The following is a 20,101-nucleotide window of genomic DNA, read 5'->3' on the forward strand; positions in this document are numbered from 1 at the left end:
ATGGTTCAATTTTTAAAAAAAAATGGAATTCAAAAAACAGAGATTGGAAAATGTAATCGGGGTGATACAATACAAAGCCTGAAGTGGTGGGTCAAAATAAAAAATGGATTTGTGAATGGTAGACGGGGATCCACAAGGTCTGAGGGTGGGTACAATTGCAAAGCAAAGCCAACTCAAAATTGGAAAGAAACAGGCAGGAAATAACTTGCTTTATTTTCACCAGAACACATCCACACCACGTACAACACCAAAGCAATAACAAATAGAATTAACCAGGACACCAACAAATCAACAAACTGAAATAAATAGGAGCAGTGGATTTACACAGAGATAGGCATCTCAAGATTGTTTAGATGTAACAGATTCATGTCTAAAGAAAAAGATCAGAAACCACAGAAAGCTGATTTCCTCTTAAAGAAAGCCAGTACTAGCAAACTGTCAGAACAACATTTGTAGCCCTCTATTTCTAAAGATTTTTTAAGTAAAAGCTTATTTTTTTTAGGAACTAGAACTAAAAAACTACAATGAATATCATATTATCTGAACCAGCTGCAAACCGGCATTTCAACAAGAAGAATCTCAAACCTAAATGCACATAGTAAAGAAAAAGCTATTTAAATGAAGTGAGATCCTTTCCTTGGAACATCCTAGTTGTTCTGACAACTAAACAAAAAACAAAGACTTTTGCAAATAAACAACCAAATTAATAAAAATGGACAAACCAAAGAGGATCTACTAATACAGATCAAAATGTAGCCATTTGGTGAATTCAGAAAAAAACAATATGGTGGATAAAGCAAAAATGAAAATTTTGCAACACTCACACAAACACACAGAACGATTAAGCCAAGTTATTTCCATGCAAAACTAAAGTTCTGACAGCACCAGGCATGCAGCCTTATGTAAGCACTGAATAACAAAGGCAATTTTTTAATGTTATGTGACTTTGTGGTGAAGTACAGTGGTTATTGATGTGGGATATTTAAAAGCAGGACAGACATTTCCGAGAAATGTATTTTTGTTGAAACTTGAAAAAAATCCAGCATAAAATAATTTCCACTTTTAAGGAAGAGAGAATTTGAAAGATTGATTAGTTTAAAGTTGAAATATGATTTGTGAATAATTTTATTTTGTGTATATTATGTTTTGTGGAATAAGGCACTGCGATAGTTTATTGAATTATAATTCAATATAAGCTAATAACTTTATCCTTCTATGTTCAAAAAAATTAGCTACAGATAACAAGATCTTGCATTATTTTTCATTTTATGGGCAGTGTATTTCTTTTCCTCAGTGTTAGACCACGCAAAAAATAAATACCCACCATGCAATATAGCATACTCTTCTGAATTGTGTATCTAACCTGACTCTATTTGTATACATCTAGTTGCGATATACACTACAGGTGATGCTATAGAACAAAAAAAATCTTTTGAAAAATTATATTTTATTCACTTATAGTATCGAGATAGTTTAGTGCAAAGCATAAACGCTTATGATAAACAATCAGTATGTGAAACACTCCTGTTTCCTGCATTACCAGTGACTACACTTCAAAAAGTACTTAATTGGCTGTAAAGTGCTTTGGGACATCCAGTGGTCATGAAAGGTGCTATATAAATGCAATTCTGTCTTTCTTTTTTCTGTTTGTAGAAAAGCCTGTTTAAATTTATACATTATTAAAATCGGCATGTCCTGTCATCTTTCCATTCAAGAGTCCTATGTCATTATTCCTAATGGGGTTTTCAATGATAATTGTGTCCATACTTAAGTTACATCTGTTAATGCCTACTCTGTCACTTTTGCCCCAGGGCTCTTGCTTTGTCTAACGTGGTGGATATTTTACCCCATCCCTCGCTCTTCTGACTCATTGGCTATGGTTGAGGTGCCCCCCCGCCCCCCCAGCTCCAGCTATGGTTGTCCATTTTCCCCCAAGCTCTCCTGTACCGTTGCCTTGGTCGATATCTTGACCCCCACATTCTCTTGTACTGCTCAGTGCAGCAGCTGTGAACTGAACTCAAAAAGTAACTGAGTCTATACAAACAAGTAGATAAATGAAATTATGGAAGAGAATTGCTTTTGATTCCCATTTCAAGTCTAGAAATCTTCACGAAGAGTTAATAAATGAGAAAATGCAAGTTTTAATTATCAAAGTAAATGAATTGATTTTTATACCCAGTGTGAAATTTGTGTATTTTGTTTAATTGAATAGAGAATACACTGTAATTGCAAGCCACGTTAGTCACCACTTTGAAATATATTAGTTACTGTGACAGAAACTCGGCTGATGGATGGTGACACCATGCCCCTTTACTGAAGTCTCCCCACCACCTGATATACCCTAACTGCCATGGTGGCAGTGTGGCCCTCATCACCAAATCACACCTAGATCTCTCCCCTACTCCTCTGGTAATTTTTCTTTACTTACTCCAGCATCTCACCTTGTTCCACCTCTCCTTTAAAATTCTCGATCTCTATTGGTCCCCAAGCCCCACTTTGGATTTCTTAATGAGATATCCTCCCTTCTTTCCTCTTTCAGCTTCTGCACTGAGCAAATCCTCATCCTCAATAATTTCCATCTCTATCTCAATTTACTTTGCCCTCTCTCCTCCAATTTCTCTGCTCTCCTAACTTTCCTAAACCTCTCCCTCCAATAACCTCTCCTACCATCTTCACAGACAACGTGATCTCGGACCACTTCCTTGTATCCCTCAACACCCACATCTTTCTATTCCCCTCCGTCCCCACTTCATTCTGCATCTACCACTAGAATAACTCTCTCTTAAGTCACTTATAGCTGCACTCTCTAACGCATAACTATCTATCCGTTGGCCCTCCATTTTTCATGATACTTCGACAACTATTGATCTGGCCAACCATTCCCTACCCTTCCCCTTTGATGCCCTTGTCCACAGTAAAACCTATACTCTCTCCCATCCTGCTAGTTTCCCCTTGTATGGCTCCCATCTTCACTCCCTCAAATCCAAGGGGCACAGGCGAGTGTATTTGACGCACAACTGGTTTAGCCATCCATCACCAGATCTGCTGGACTGGTGCCCACTATCCTCTGCCGAAACTGCTCACTACTCCAGGCTCATCCCGGAGAGCAAAGATAAACCCCGGCTTCTTCACTTCACTATGAAACATCTCCTTAAATGCTTCGCCTGTGCCCTATGCACACTCGCCTCCGACAAGTAATAGGAACTAATAAACTTCTTTATTACTAAGATCAAGTCTATCTGTTCATCTGCCACGGCTGCTCTCCCTCTTCCACTTGCCCACCAAGCCAAACCTCCCTCCATGTTACACTTCCTGTCCTAGCCCAGAGCCACATCTTGCTCTAGTTTCTCTCCAATCTCTCTTTATGCCATCTTGAAACTCATCTTGCTCATGAGAGCCACTTCCTGCTCCCGCTGACCACCCAACTTCATTATCTGGCCCCTATGCTAGCTGAAATTGTAAATGGCACCCCCCATCCCCCCTTCAGAACCGCATTCCTCTGACTCTGGCCTTTTGTGCAGCTGCCCTTCCTTCGGCCCATCATTGGCAGTCATGGCTTCTAGGCTTCGTGCTCTGGAATTCTTTCCCTAATCCTCCTGCTTCTACACCTCCCTTTCCTCCTTTAAAACTCTCCTGAAAATTCCACCTCTTTGACCAAGCTTCTAACATAGCTCCTTCTTTGACTTGGTGTCCATTTTTGTCTGATTATGTCTCTGTGAAGCACCTTGTGACATTTTGCTACTTCAAAGGTGCTATATAAATGCAAGTTGTAGTTTAGTTAAAAAAGTATTATTTTCCACAAAATGATAAATTATTTAAATTTACTAAGCTTTACATTACATTGCCAGGATTTTTATTAAAAAAATAATTCTTTTAAATGCAGTTGCGGTCTGTACTATAAGAGCTGCTTTGTAAGCAGAAACTGAGCACAGGATTATTTTGCATCTATGCAAATTATATCTGATACTAAGGCCTTTAAAGGGGTTAGAAATGTAATTCAGTGAGGTTAGTTGTTGGTGTATCATGAAGTGCTGAATTCGAACAGTTAATAGGTTATTGTTTCCAAAGATGAGAATGGGTCTAGTCACTAATTCTGACCACTGATACATGGAAAGGCTATGCACCAATATATTTATACAACATTGCTATACAACAAAGGCATACCTACCGCTAGTGTTAGCTTTGATTTAAAAATTCTCATCCCTGTTTTCAAATCCCTCCATGGCCTCGCCCCTCCCTATCTCCGTAACCTCCTCCAACCCTCCGAGATCACTGTGATTCCCCCATTCTGGCTTCCAACACATCCCTAATTTTCATGGCTCCATCATTGATGGCCATGTTTTCAGCTGCCGAGACCCTAACCTGTCGAAATCCCTCCCTAAACCTCTCTTTCCTCCTTAAAACCTATTTATTCGACCAAGCTTTTGGTCCTCTGTCCTAATACCTCCTTATGTGGCTCGGTATAAAATGTTGTTTGATAACTGCACCCGTGAAGCACCTTGGGATGTTTTACTATATTAAAGGTGCTATATAAATGTGAGTTGTGTTGTTGTTGAAACATAGAAACATAGAAAATAGGTGCAGCAGTAGGCCATTCGGCCCTTCAAGCCTGCACCACCATTCAATAAGATCATGGCTGATTATTCCCTCAGTACCCCTTTCCTGCTTTTGTTGAGGTGGTACTGGTGTCTTTAGCAGTACAGGCTATGAAATGGCTTTACCCTGCACTGCTGAATGTGCAATACCGCATTGGCAGACAGCTGGTGAACACACAGGAGACTATTTTTTCAGGCCATAGATGGGCTAATATTTCCACTCAGCTCATGTATTGTGGTTTCCCCTGATATTGGAGACATTTCACAACTAGAAACTGCAATTGCAGTTTTAATCAACTGCATGTGTGCAATCTTGAACATGGCAGTTATTTTGTCATTGCTGCCACTATTTAAATGTATCCTACAGTGTGACCAGGGCAGGTTCCAGAATACTGGTAGCCTCAGCATATTGTGGAACCACATTGGTGGATGTGGTTCACCATATAATTGCACTATTAACTTACAACTATTACTACTGTCATACATTTAACAGAATGGACTTCTAGCAAAATAAATGGGGGAAACTGTGTTTTTGTAGAAAGATTAAAAGTACTCCAGCACATAAGTGTATTAAACTGTACCCTCTCAAATGCCAGTAATATATTTAGTGTTCTGAAATGCTACAAAACTAAACCCAGCAATGTCCACAAAACAGAATATTTCATAAGATGGTGTTGGGTAGGGTATTGTTGTTATTTCACTTTTGTATTCAGTTTTTAATATGAAAAAAACAAAACTGTACTTCACCACAGTAGCTGCCATCCTGGATGTTGGAGCATTTGTTTGAATACAATGGAACTAAATGTCAAGTGAGACATGGAACAGGCATGTTCTCTGCTCATCAAAGAGCATGACAGTTAAGAGAAACATGGAAAACTGAAAGAATTTCATAATGAGCGCAACAGGCATAGCAGGACTATAAGGGATGTCAAAGGAAAGTGGATGCTTAGATGATATACTGATTATTTAGTGATTAATGCTCTAATAAGCACAGCATAATACTTGTGTTTTAATCAATTAAAGTTGTTATACATAATTATTGTTAACTCTACAAGCATTAGTAACAGGTTGTTAAATTATTTTAAAGATGTCATACTCTCATGCAGATCTTAATACTTTTATTTTACAGATAGAAAATAGTCTTACATTTATCTTGTATTCCAGTCACCTGTGAAATAATAAAGGTACAAAATAAGTACATGATGTGCTGCATTAATTAGAGCTGGTTATAAGTTTACTTACTAGAAACAGAATGGCTGGACATGAATTCATGGTCGCAATCCCACATAATTCTGAGTTCCCTAGCTCAGCCACACTGTAAGGGGAAAGCATTGAATGGGGGACAAATGCTTCCCCAGAGGGAGGGATCCAAAAATGTGGAGGGAGAGTCATCTTTGAGATACTTTGCGCACCTCATCATGAGGCTCATGGCAACTATCATTGACCCAGAAACACAATGTTACTCATATCACAATATTTAAAAATTGTACCTGAATGTTTTCAGCTACAATTATACCTTAATCTGCACAAGTAACAGCTCGAAAATCTAATAGTAACAGCAAAATAAAAACACATATATCTTATTCACTACGTTTTTTTTTAAAGTCCTCGCAGCCAGTGACGGTAAACTAATAGCTGTCACTATAGGAATACACACAATGTAAATATTAATACAAGGCCGGGAACTATTCAATTTTTTGTTATATTGTATCTCATTAGTACTGTCTAATGATCTCCTTATTTTATATTTACTTTTGTTTACAATGAATGGGATAAGACGACAATAGGATAATGAAGTATTTGGGAATTCTGAATGCAATGTTTGCCTTTGCCTCCTCCTCCTCTACCCCTTCCAGCATTGAAAACCTCACCCATACCTTTTTTAACTTGTGGTAGCCCATGGAGAGTCATTCCTGGCTACTTTGTGCACTTCACCGCGTGGTTCATGGCTACGACTTCTCCAAGGCTCCATTTCTCCAATGCTGGATTTGCCTGCATCCCCAGCTCCACCCTACACAAGTTCCAAATCATCTAGAAATCGATAGTTTATTCGAGCACCTTATTCCTTACAGAGTCCTGGTCACCGCCATCCTCGACAACCTTAACTAGCTCCAAGTATCCCAGTACATTGACTTTAAAATACTCCATGGTTTTATACATATTGTTGCAACTTTCAAAATCTAAGCCTCACCATACACTCTCTGCTCTCCTAACTCTACATGTGTCATGCTCCTCCTGTGCTATGTGGGAAGTCAGGGACGCTCCCAGTGTCCCTGAAAACAACATGTGCAGGAAGTGCATCCAGCGGCAGCTCCTGACAGACTGCATTGCGGCATTGCAGCTGCGCATGGATTCACTCTGGAGCATCCGCGATGCTGAGGATGTCGTGATTAGCACGTTTAGTGAATTGGTCACACCGCAGGTAAAGGTTACTCAGGCAGATAACGAATGGGTGACCATCAGGCAGAGCAGTGGAAGGAAGGTAGTGCAGGGGTTCCCTGCGGCCATCCCCATCCAAAACAAATGCACCACCTTGGGTACTGTTTGGGGGGATGACTCATCAGGGGAGGGCAGCAGCAGCCAAGCTCATGGCACCATGGGTGGCTCTGCTGCACAGGAGGACAGGAAAAAGAGTGGGAGAGCTATAGTGGTAGGGGATTCTATTATAAGGGTAATAGATAGACATTTCTGCGGCCGCAATCGAGACTCCAGGATGGTATGTTGCCTCCCTGGTGCAAGGGTCAAAGATGTCTCGGAGCGGCTGCAGGACATTTTAGAGGGGGAGGGCGAACAGCCAGTTGTCGTGGTGCATATAGGCACCAATGATATCGATAAAAAATGGGATGAGGTTCTACAAGCTGAATTTAGGGAGCTAGGTGTTAAATTAAAAAGTAGGACCTCAAAGGTAGTAATGTCAGGATTGCTACCAGTGCCACGTGCTAGTCAGAGTAGAAATAGCAGGATAGCTAAGATGAATACGTGGCTTGAAGAGTGGTGCAGGAGTAAGGGATTCAAATTCGTGGGACATTGGAACCAGTTCTGGGGGAGGTGGGACCAGTACAAATCGAACGGTCTGCACCTGGGCAGGACCAGAACCAATGTCCGAGGGGGAGTGTTTACTAGTGCTGTTGGGGAGGGGTTAAACTAATATGACAGGTGTAAAGTCCTATCCCCTCAGTACAGATTCACACGAGGCATGTAGTGAAGAAGGTCACTCTGGACCTGCACCTTTATTTCACAGCTCTGGAATGCTGCACTTGCCTGAGAACTGCTCTTACATACCTGTCTCTTGCAAGTGCACCCCTGGTGGTAAGGTATGCTGGTGGTTACAGGTCATATTTTATTACAGTCATGTATAGCATGTTAGGATACAGTTATATATAATAACGTAAGATACATGACATCACCCTCCCCCAAGGTCTTATTGTCCTTGTAGGTACAGTCTCTCTGGTGGTCTATGCTCTCGCGTGGAGCATCTGAGTTGTGGTTCAGTTGTTTGCCTTGGTGTCTGTTTTTCTTTGGGTGTAGTTGCTGGTATCTCGCCTGGGCTGTCTGTTTCGATTGGTGTGATTGTTGTCGACTTGCCTGGGCTGTCTGTTGGGATTGCCCTTTCCTCAGGTTGTTCCCTCTGTCTGTCCACCAGGTGTGGTGTGAGTTCCGCATTGTAGTCTGCCTCTGGTTCCGCAGTATTGTTGCTAAATCTGCTTTTGACTTGGTCTGCTTGCCTCCGGCAGGTTTTGCCATTGTCCATTTGTACTACCAGTAGCCTGTTTCCTTCCTTGCCCGTTACTGTCCCTGCAAGTCATTTGGGACCCCTGCCACAGTTTAGTACAAACACTTTGTCCCCTATCTCATTCCATCTCCCCCTCGAATTTCTGTCATGGTACTCAGTCAGCATACGGCGCTTTGCCTCAACGATTTCGTGCATGTCTGGGAGGATTAATGAGAGCCTTGTTTTTAAAGTCCTTTTCATCAACAGTTGCGCGGGGGGGATCGCAGTCAATGAGTGCGGACGAGATCTGTATGCCAGCAGCAGTCGCGACAGGCGACCCTGCAGCGTGGGACCTTGGATTTTAAGCATGCCTTGTTTAATGATTTGCACTGCTCTCTCCGCCTGGCCGTTGGAGGCCGGCTTGATCGGTGCCGTCTTGACGTGATTTATGCCATGGTCAATTATAAAGTCTTGGAATTCTGCGCTGGTGAAGCACAGACCATTGTCACTGACCAATATGTCAGGGATTCCGTGCTTTGCAAACATGGTTGCGAGGCTCTCCACAGTGGTGGAGGTTGTACTCGAGTTTAAAATGGTGCATTCGATCCACTTTGAAAATGCATCTACAACTACGAGGAACATTTTGCCCATGAATGGGCCCACATAGTCTACGTGCACCCACGGTTTGGTAGGCCAGGGCCAGGGGCTCAGTGGAGCCTCCCTGGGGGCATTCCTGAGTTGGGCACAAATGGTGCACCTTCGGATGCAGAGTTCCAGGTCCGCGTCAATACCAGGCCTCAAGACGTGGGATCTGGCTATAGCCTTCATGAGAACGATCCCCGCGTGCTCGCGGTGGAGCTCCTGGACAAATGTCTCTTTGCCTCGCAGAGGCATGACTACTCGGCTGCCCCACATCAGGCAGTCTGCTTGTAGTGATAGCTCATGCATGCGCCTGTGAAAGGGTTTTAATTCCTCGGGCAGGCATCGCGAGCCTCTGCCCAGTCACCGATTAGGACACGTCTTTTTACTAAGGATAACGTGGGGTCGCTGGCCGTCCAGGCTCTGATTTGGCGAGCCGTCATGGGCGAATCTGTGGACTCAAAGGCATTGATTGCCATGACTATCTCACAGTCCTGTTCGTCAGACCCTTCCGTGGTCGCCGTGGTCACCTGCTGAGCGCGTCGGCACAGTTGTCTGTGCCTGGTCTGTGCCTTATGGTATAGCCTGCATGAGTGCCCACCTTTGAATTCGCGCCGAGGCGTTGCCGCTTATTGCCTTGCTCTCGGATAGGAGGGACATGAGGGGCTTGTGGTCGGTTTCTAATGCGAACTTAGCCCCGAAAAGGTATTGGTGCATCTTTTTGACACCGTACACGCACGCGAGCGCCTCCTTCTCTACCATTCCGTACCCGCGCACCGCCCACGAAAGTGACCTGGTGGCATAAGCTATGGGTTGTAATTTGCCCGCATATTGACATGTTGCAAAACGCACCCGACCCCATACGCTGACACATCGCATGTGAGAACTAGCTTTTTACCTGGGTCAAAGAAAGTCAAAACACTGTTGGAACACAGAAGTTTGCGTGCCTTATTGAAGGCGCGTTCCTGGGCGTCCCCCCAAAACCAATCGCACCCCTTTCTGAGTAGCACATGGAGAGGCTCCAGCAGCGTGCTTAAGTTCTGCATAAAGTTCCCAAAGTAATTGAGTAGCCCAAGAAAGGCGCGCAGTTCTGAGACATTCCGGGGCCTGGGTACCAAGCGAATTGCTTCTGTTTTGGACTCTGTTGGGCGGATTCCATCAGCGGCAATCCTTCTGCCCCAAATTTCAACCTCAGGTGTGAGAAACAGGCACTTGGATTTCTTGACTCGTAGGCCTACCCGATCCAACCGCTTTAGTACTTCCTCCAAATTACGGAGATGGGAGTTGGTGTCCCTGCCCGTGATAAGTATGTCGTCTTGAAATACAAACGTCCCCGGGATGGACTTGAGCAGACTCTCCATGTTGCGCTGGAATATGGCAGCTGCCGACCTGATGCCGAATGGGCATCGATTGTACATAAAAAGGCCTCGATGTGTGTTGATGGTGGTGAGTAGCTTGGACTCCTCGGTCAATTCTTGCATCATATACGCAGATGTGAGGTCTAATTTTGAGAAAAATTTACCTCCAACCAATGTGGCAAGTAAATCCTCCGCTCTGGGCAGCGGGTACTGGTCCTGTAGGGAGACTCTGTTTATGGTAGATTTGTAGTCCCCACAGATTCCTATGGATCCATCAGGCTTCATGACTGGGACGATGGGACTTGCCCAGTCGCTAAATTCCACAGGTGATATAATGCCTTCCCGCAGAAGCCTGTCTAGTTCGTGTTCAATCTTTTCCCTCATCACATAGGTTACAGCTCTGGCCTTGTGATGGACTGGTCTAGCATCCTGTGTGATGTAGATTTTGACTTTGGCCCCTTTGAAAGTGCCCACACCTGACTGAAAGAGATGTTAAAATCGCTTTATAACTGTTGAGCAGGAGGTCCATTCCTCTAATGACATGGCATGGACATCATCCCATTTCCAGTTTAGTTTTGCCAGCCAGCTTCTCCCCAGCAGTGCTGGGGTGTCTCCGGGGACAATCCACAGGGGAAGTCGGTTCACTGTTCCATTGTGTGTGACAGAGAGCATGGCGCTGCCGAGGACTGGTACGATTTCTTTGGTAGAGGGTCCTTAGTTTGGTGTCGACCCTTGTGAGTTTTGGTCTGTCTCTTTTATGCGGCCACAGTTGTTCAAATTGTTGAGCGCCCATGAGAGATTGACTCGCTCCCGTATCCAGCTCCATGTTGACAGATATCCCGTTGAGTAGGACCCTCATCATTATAGGAGGCGTCCTGTTGTAGGAGCAGCGGCCATTGATCGTGTTGACCCGCTGTACATCGGTGTCCCGGGTACTGTCCCCACCATCTTCTGATCCGCTTTCCGACCCATCCGATTCGTATACCAGCCGAGCTGCCGTTTTTTTGCACATGCGGGCCAAATGCCCTGTATATTCACAATTTCTGCAAACAGCCTGCTGAAATCGACATCCCCTTGCCGAGTGCCCACCCCCACACCTGCAGCACAGACTTGTTCCATTGTTCAAAGAGTTTCCAAAGAATGAGCTGCGTCTGGCTGATCTCTCTTGAGCTTCTCTCAGTTTGTAGTTGATTGCTCGCATTGTGGGTTGATGAGGTGTGAACGGCCGTTCCTGTGGCCCTTGATGGCTTCTGCTTGCTGTCGAGAACCTGTTCTCCCGGTTTTGTCTGTGTGTGGGGGTAGCAGCTTGTTTAGTGCTGTGAACTTCTTGTTCCAATATTTCGTTAGTTGTCGTACCTGCATTGTAAATCAACCTCGTTTCTTCTTCCCCTACCAAGAATGTCTGTGCAACCAGTGCTGCTGCCTGTACGGTCAGGTTCTTGGTCTCTATGAGCTTTTGGAATATGCCTGCGTGGCCTATTCCTTCAATGAAAAAGTCTCTCAGCATTTCTCTCCTCAGTTCATCGGAGAACTCACATAAACTAGCCAACCTCCAAAGTTCCGCCACGAAGTCGGGTATGCTCTAGCCCACACAGCATCTGTAGTTGTCGAATCTGTGTCTGGCCATGTGTAGGCTGCTCGCTGGTTTCAGGTGGTCTCTTACCAGTGTGCTCAATTCTTCAAACAACTTGCTTGCTGGTTTCTCGGGTGCCAACAGATCCTTCATTAAAGCGTATGTTTTCGAGCCACAGCTGGTCAAGAGATGGGCTCTTCTCTTGTCTGCCTTATCGTCGCCTAACCAGTCTTTGGTTACAAAGTTTTGCTGGAGTCTTTCTATAAAGTCCTCCCAATTGTCTCCCGCATTGTACTTTTCATCTGATACGTTGTTCGCCATTCTGTGGATTCTGTAATCCTGTAACCCGTCACCACTGTAAAGTCCTGTCCCCTCAGTACAGATTCACACGAGGCATGTAGTGAAGTCAAGGTCACTCTGGACCTGCACCTTTATTTCACAGCTCTGGAATGCTGCACTTGCCTGAGACCTGTCCTTATATACCTGTCTCTTGCAAGTGCACCCCTGGTGGTAAGGTATGCTGGTGGTTAGAGGTCATATCTTATTACAGTCATGTATTGCATGTTAGGATACAGTTATATATAATAATGCAAGATACATGACAACAGGGGGATGGGAACCTATGCAGGGAGACAGAGGAAAATAGAATGGGGGCAGAAGCAAAAGATAGAAAGAAGAAAGGTAAAAGTGGAGGGCAGAGAAACCCAAGGCAAAAATCAAAAAGGGCCACATTACAGCAAATTTCTAAAGGGACAAAGTGTGTTAAAAAGACAAACCTGAAGGCTTTGTGCCTCAATGTGAGAGTATTCGTAATAAGGTGGGCGAATTAACTGCGCCGGCAGCTATTATCGAATATGAATAAATTGGGATTACAGAGACATGGCTGCAGGGTGACCAAGGCTGGAAACTCAACATCCAGGGGTATTCAATATTCATGAAGTATAGACAGAAAGGAAAAGGAGGTGGGGTAGTGTTGCTGGTTAAAGAGGAAATTAACGCAATAGTAAGGAAGAACATTAGCTTGGATGATGTGGAACCTGTATGGGTAGAGCTGCGGAATACCAAAGGGCAGAAAACGCTAGTGGGAGTTGTGTACAGACCACCAAACAGTAGTAGTGAGGTTGGAGACAGCATCAAACAAGAAATTAGGGATGCGGACAATGAAGATACAGCAGTTATCATGGGCGACTTTAATCTACATATAGATTGGGCTAACCAAACTGCTCGCAATACGGTGGAGGAGGATTTCCTGGAGTGTATAAGGGATGGTTTTCTAGACCAATATGTCGAGGAACCAACTAGAGGACTGGCCATCTAAGACTGGGCGATGTGTAATGAGAAAGGACTAATTAGCAATCTTGTTGTGTGAGGCCCCTTGGGGAAGAGTGACCCTAAGATGGAGAGTGACACAGTTAATTCAGAGACTAGGGTCCTGAACTTAAGGAAAGATAACTTCGATGGTATGAGATGTGAATTGGCTAGAATACTGGCGAATGATACTTAAAGGGTTGACGGTGGATCGTTAATGGCAAACATTTAAAGATCACATGGATGAACTTCAACAATTGTACATCCCTGTCTGGAGCAAAACAAAATGGGGAAGGTGGCTCAACTGTGGCTAACAAGGTAAATTAGGGATAGTGTTAAATCCAAGGAAGAGGCATATAAATTGGCCAGAAAAAGCAGCAAACCTGAGGACTGGGAGAAAGCTAGAATTCAGCAGAGGAGGACAAAGGGTTTAACTAGGAGGGGGAAAATAGAGTATGAGAGTAAGCTTGCAGGGAACATAAAAACTGACTGCAAAAGCTTCTAAAGATATGTGAAGAGAAAAAGATTAGTGAAGACAAACGTAGGTCCCTTGCAGTCAGAATCAGGTGAATTTATAATGGGGAACAAAGAAATAGCAGACCAATTGAACAAATACTTTGGTTCTGTCTTCATGAAGGAAGACACAAATAACCTTCCGGAAATACCAGGGGACCGAGGGTCTAGCGAGAAGGAGGAACTGAAGGAAATCCTTATTAGTCAGGAAATTGTGTTAGGGAAATTGATGGGATTGAAGGCCGAAAAATCCCCAGGGGCTGATAGTCTGCATTCCAGAGTACTTAAGGAAGTGGCCCTAGAAATAGTGGATGCATTGATGATCATTTTCCAACAGTCTATCGACTCTGGATCAGTTCCTATGGACTGGAGGGTAGCTAGAAACATAGAAACTTAAATAATAGGTGCAGGCGTAGGCCATTCAGCCCTTTGAGCCTGCACCACCATTCAATAAGATCATGGCTGATCATTCCTTCAGTACCCCTTTCCTGCTTTCTCTCCATTCCCCTTGATACCTTCGTGTTTTTGCCAGCAAAGTGGATAACCTCACATTTATCCACTTTATACTGCATCTGCCATGTATTTGCCCACTCACCTAACCTGTCCAAGTCACTCTGCAACCTCTTAGCACCGCCACCCAGCTAAGTGTCATCTGCAAACTTGGAGATATTACACTCAATTTCTTCATCTAAATCATTAATGTATATTGTAAATAGCTGGTGTCCCAGCACTGAGCCGTGCGGCACCCCACTAGTCACTGCCTGCCATTCTGAAAAGGACCCATTTATCCCGACTCTCTGCTTCCTGTCTGCCAACCAGTTCTTTATCCACGTCAATACATTACCCCCAATACCACGTGCTTTAATTTTGCACACAAACCTCTTGTGTGGGACCTTGTCAAATGCCTTTTGAAAGTCCAAATACACCACATCCACTGGTTCTCCCTTATCCACTCTACTAGTTACATCCTCAAAAAATTCTAGAAGATTTATCAAGCATGATTTCCCTTTCATAAGACATTGGCACCTCCCAGGAATATATAAATTGGGTGACCCAGCAGGATCCATACCAGAAATCATGGCGGGCTAACATGGGATGCTGGTAGTGTGGATATTTGGCCCCCTGATTAATATTAAGATCACTTTCTTTCATTGCTGGAACATTGTCCACCTCTGTATCTACCTCTCCCCTTCAACTACCAAAACCCTATCCATACCTTTATCACGTCAAGACTTGATTTCCCCAATGGTTTCCTTGTGGCCTCCCCACTTTCTACTACAAAAACCCATGCAGAATGCCACCATCCACTTTCACCCCTGAACCAAGACTTACATCACCTCTGTCCACACCAAGCTGCATAGGCTCCCTGTGCCCTGGAGAAAAGACTTTAAGAGCCTCATCCTTGCCTTCAAATTATCTCAATGGGTGTTAGCCCACCTATGATTTCTGGCATGGATCCTGCTGGATCAGGGGAGGTCAGCCAATTTATATATTCCTGGGAGGTGCCCACCACTACTGGTGCATTTCAGCAAGCCATCTGCTCCAGGAGGCTGAAAAATATAGCATCGTGTGCCACAGCACCTCATTGCTTTCTTCTGGCAGTATATCATTGAATGAATCATCCACTCCCTCCACACTGGCATATTGATACTGAACTTCCCCATCTCATCTTTGGCCTTCATAATGCTGCTGGACCACTGGAACCCCCTCCATCAATAACTCCCTCTGCCTGCAAAAGCCTCTGAAATACCCTTTTTTCCAACTGTGCTTTTGATCCTCAATCCCTCCTTCCCACCTCCTGTTCAGTGTCCAGTCTTTATTTATCTCCTTGTAAAGAGCTCTGTCTGTGAAGAATGCTGCAGGACAGTAAGTTGTTGCTGTAAGTATCTATTAGTGACAGTATGCACCAATAAACTTACTTGCTTCTTTAAGTTTGAACATTTGGGCTCGCCTGATTCTGAACATGTTTACCCAAAGATTAGCTGAATTATACATACCAAGAAGGTCCCAGGGTTGGTTTCCACATCTGTACTGAGTTAGCTGATTCCCAGCCAGAGCAGAAATACGGGCACTATAATTGACCTCAGTGTCCTTGGGCTAGGGAGGAAAAATTTGGCAAGGCTTTCAGATCCTGATCGCTATTCAGTGACCCCTGTTAGGCAAGGACAGGATTGGGGTTGGCTGTGATGAGGTTGAATAGCTTGCAAACAGTCATATGAAAGATTACAACTGAATATAGGCCACTTGATTAAGATATTGAAGGGTGACTAATGCCTGTTGAATTATACCCCAGGAGGAAGTCAATGCCTTTAGGACAGATGGGGAGGAGAGAAAAATGGTGGATAAATTGGTGAGAGAAAAAAAGACTGAGGGGCCAAAATTACGTAGCGCTCCATTTATAGGGAGGGTAACAGCTGTGAGGCGGGAGTTACTGCGCCAGGCGCGAAAGTCCCGCCCCGTAACATATATTTGGCTTACCTGCAAAATATCGCACTCCACTTTCTCTGTGGGGCGCGAGCTAGGCGGGAGCGGGGCAGAAGGACTCCACGTAGGGTGCAGCCGCGTAGACAGGGACGTCCCCTTCATTAAAGGTGAGGGCCAAGCTGCCGACTCTGCATGTGGGAAACAGGGCCATCCCTCGACCACGAGGCAGCGGGGTGCCGTGGCAGCAAGATCGCTACAGGGACCCCGTGATCAAAGAGGAAGAAGGCTGTGACGGTAGGTCGGCCATTTAAAACATTTTGAACTCGGCGCCTTCCCTTTAATTTTCGCCGAGTGAGTGGCCTACAGCTCAGTGCGTGCCCCCAGAAGCTGTCGCGGGCATTGCCCCCGCAGCTTCAAGGGGCACTACTGAACTTTTGCTCTGGGGCGAAAACGGGTTGCTGCGCACGGTGACAAGGTCATCATCGTTGGTGCAGCAGAGTGGGGCACTACTGGTTATCGCTGCAGCAAAACTCCCACGGAATTTCGCAGGAGTCGGTAGCGGAGCTGTGCCCGGGTGAAAAATTGTTTGTGTCAGGCGCTAACAGAAGGCACAAACACCCCAAATTTCTCCCCGAGTATTTGTCGTAGTCCATGAAATGTTTACGGCTTCATTTTGCAGTGCACGGCTACAAACCCCACAGAAAACTAAACACGTGATTTCTTTCTCTTTAATTAATCTTGAGCTTTAAACTTCTTATTCAACTACAATAGAACTGACGCTGAGATCAAGGAAATCAATAGACAGTAATCAATAGGAGAAGAAACTGCATTAAATTTGGAAACATCATAGTTCCATTTTGGAATCAATTCCAGGCCTTGTTGGAATATTAGTGATGATGTAGTTAGGCAGGAATGGATTACTACTGTTACAATTACCTCTTCCTCTTGCTCCTGATCTGAATCTGACTCCTTTCCATCCAAAGTTGAGAACAGAAAAAAAAGAACAGGCAGAGCATGGAATAATCAGAAAAGCATGTGGTAAAACAGAAATAAAGAGCATCAAGGACTCACAGCCCATCAGCATTACAAATTATTCCGGAGGAATGCTGTGCAATACAAAAGTATAAAGGTCACAGAAAGGATAAGAGGATCGGATCCATTCTACAATATGTGGTGCAACACAACATGCAAGATTTTTAGTTTTAATGGGTTGTTTAGTAATAGCTTGGCTTGTTCTGAATAATGAAAAAGGAAAAAAATAGAGCAGCTTCCCGACAAGCTTGCAAAACGCATTAGCAGTAGATTGTGGAAAAACACTCAATTTGAATCACATTAAGATTAAATGGGACTTTCTGAATACCACAGAATTGTTTACATTTCCTTTATGTGTGCGAGTGGTACCTTTAAATATTTTGCACATCATCAAGATATATTTGCACCCTCAGATGAATACTATGGAGAAATAGTGGTGTGTCTGACAAAAGATGCTTAAATATTACCACACCTAATTTGCCACTGTTATATATGTGGACTTGTATATACTCTGTACAGACACGAGAGGGCTCATCCCCTGGAGTCCCCAGGGATCCCATAATCCCTTGGGAGCACAGGTATTTAAGGAGGCTTCACAGATTGGAGAGGCACTCTGGAGACCTGCAATAAAAGACTAAGGTCACACTTTACTTTGAGCTCACAGTGTTCAGTCTGACTCTTTCTCCATACATTACAACTGGCGATGAGATACAGATGGCGAACCCAAAGATGCAGAGAACAGTGGGCATCATGGAGAAATTTTCGGAGGGAGATAATTGGGATGATTTTGTGGAGTGACTCGACCAATACTTCGTGGCCAACGAGCTAGATGGGGAAGAGAGCACTGCCAAACAAAGGGCGATCCTCCTCACCGTCTGTGGGGCACCAACGTATGGCCTCATGAAGAATCTACTCACTCCAGCGAAACCCACAGAGAAATCGTACGACAATTTGTGCACACTGGTCCGAGAGCATTTGAATCCGAAGGAAAGCGTTCCGATGGCGAGGTACCGGTTCTACACCTACAAAAGGTCTGAAGGCCAGGAAGTGGTGAGTTATGTCGCCGAGCTAAGACACCGTGCAGGACATTACAAATTTGAAGGACATTTGGAGCACATGCTCAGAGACTTTTTCATACTTGGCCACGAAACCATACTTCACAAACTTTTGACTGTAGAGACTCCAACCTTGAGTAAGGCCATAGCGATAGCCCAGGCATTCATTGCCACCAGTGACAATTCGAAGCAAATCTCTCAGCACACAAGTGCTGCTACAAATACTGTAAACAAAGTGATGTTGTTTTCGAATCGTAATGTACAAGGCAGGTCACACATATCAGCAGCTGCACGTCTGCAGATGACTCAGAGTCCACCATCAAGGGTGATGAATGCAAGGCCATTAACAGTTTGTTGGCGCTGCAGGGGTGATCATTGTTTCCATTGATGCCGATTCAAAGAGTACGTTTGCAAGGGCTGTGGAACAATGGGACATCTCAGAGTGTGCAGGCGAGCTGAAAAGCCTGTTAAACCTGCAAACCACCATGTTGCAGAGGAGGACAGATCCATGGAGGATCACGATGAACCAGAGCCTCAGATAGAGGAGGCAGAGGTACATGGGATACACACATTCACCACGAATTGTCCCCCGATAATGCTAAATGTTGAACTAAATGGACTCCTGGTGTCAATGGAGCTGGACATGGGCACGAGCCAGTCCATCATGGGCAAAAAGACTTGCGAAAGATTGTGGTTTCGAAAGGCCAGTCTTAACTCCAGTTCGCACGAAACTAAGAACTTTCACGAAAGAACTGATTCCTGTAATCGGCAGTGCTACCGTAAAGGTCTCCTACGATGGAGCGGTGCACAAGTTACCACTTTGGGTGGTACCGGCCGATGGTCCCACGCTGCTCGGCAGGAGCTGGCTGGGAAAGATACGCTGGAACTGGGACAACGTCCGAGCGCTATTGCCTGCTGACGACACTTCGTGTGCCCAGGTCTTAAACAAATTTCCTTCGCTGTTCGAACCAGGTATCAGGAAATTCCAAGGAGCAAAAGTGCAGATCCACCTAATTCCAGGGGCGTGACCCATCCATCACAAGGCGAGAGCAGTACCGTACATGATGAGAGAAAGGGTAGAGATCAAGCTAGACTGGCTGCAAAGAGAGGGCATCATTTCACCGATCGAGTTCGGTGAGTGGGCCAGTCCTATTGTCCCAGTCCTCAAGGGATTGGGCACCGTCAGAATCTGTGGTGATTACAACGTAACTATCAATCGTTTCTCCCTGCAGGACCAATATCCACTATCAAAGGCCAATGACTTCTTTGTAATGCTGGCAAGAGGAAAGACGTTCACAAAGCTGGATCTGACTTCAGCCTACATGATGCAGGAACTGGAGGAATCATCGAAGGGTCTCACCTGCATCTACATGCACAAAGGTCTTTTTGTTTACAACAGATGCTCGTTTGGAATCCGATCAGCGGCGGCGATATTCCAGAGAAACATGGAAAGTTTACTGAAGTCGGTCATGCACACCGTGGTCTTCCAGGATGACATCTTGGTCACAAGTCGGAATACAGTTGAGCACCTGCAGAACCTGGAGGAGGTTCTTAGGTGACTCAACTGTATGGGGCTCAGGTTAAAACGCTCGAAGTGCATTTTCCTGGTGCCTGAAGTGGAGTTCTTGGGAAGGAGGATTGCAGCAGACGGCATCAGGCCCACCAATGCGAAGAAGGAGGCAATCGAAAAGGCACCGAGGCCACAGAACGTGACGGAGCTGCGGTCGTTTCTGGGACTCTTGAACTACTGTGGTAACTTCTTACCGGGTCTCAGCACATTGCTAGAACCACTACATGTCCTACTACGAAAAGGGGGCGAATGGGTTTGGGGCAAAAGCCAAGAAAATGCCTTTGTAAAAGCAAGAAAATTGTCATGCTCAAATTGCTTGTGT

The 20,101-nt window shown here is 44.7% G+C and overlaps 1 protein-coding gene across 6 annotated transcripts in view; it reads right to left on the reverse strand.

Moving 5' to 3' along the window:
* Positions 1–20,101, reverse strand: part of ank2b (ankyrin 2b, neuronal) — a 1,291,078-nt gene that overhangs the window by 99,047 nt on the left and 1,171,930 nt on the right. For all 6 annotated transcript variants that reach the window (XM_070871180.1, XM_070871178.1, XM_070871177.1 and 3 more), the window contains 2 exons: positions 17,059–17,091; positions 5,742–5,763 (listed from right to left, as the gene is read on the reverse strand). In XM_070871180.1, the coding sequence (XP_070727281.1) occupies positions 5,742–5,763; positions 17,059–17,091 (55 nt within the window). The remainder of the gene's footprint in view (positions 1–5,741; positions 5,764–17,058; positions 17,092–20,101) is intronic.

This window comes from Pristiophorus japonicus, chromosome 2 (genome assembly GCF_044704955.1).
Source record: "Pristiophorus japonicus isolate sPriJap1 chromosome 2, sPriJap1.hap1, whole genome shotgun sequence".
NCBI lineage: Eukaryota > Metazoa > Chordata > Chondrichthyes > Pristiophoridae > Pristiophorus > Pristiophorus japonicus.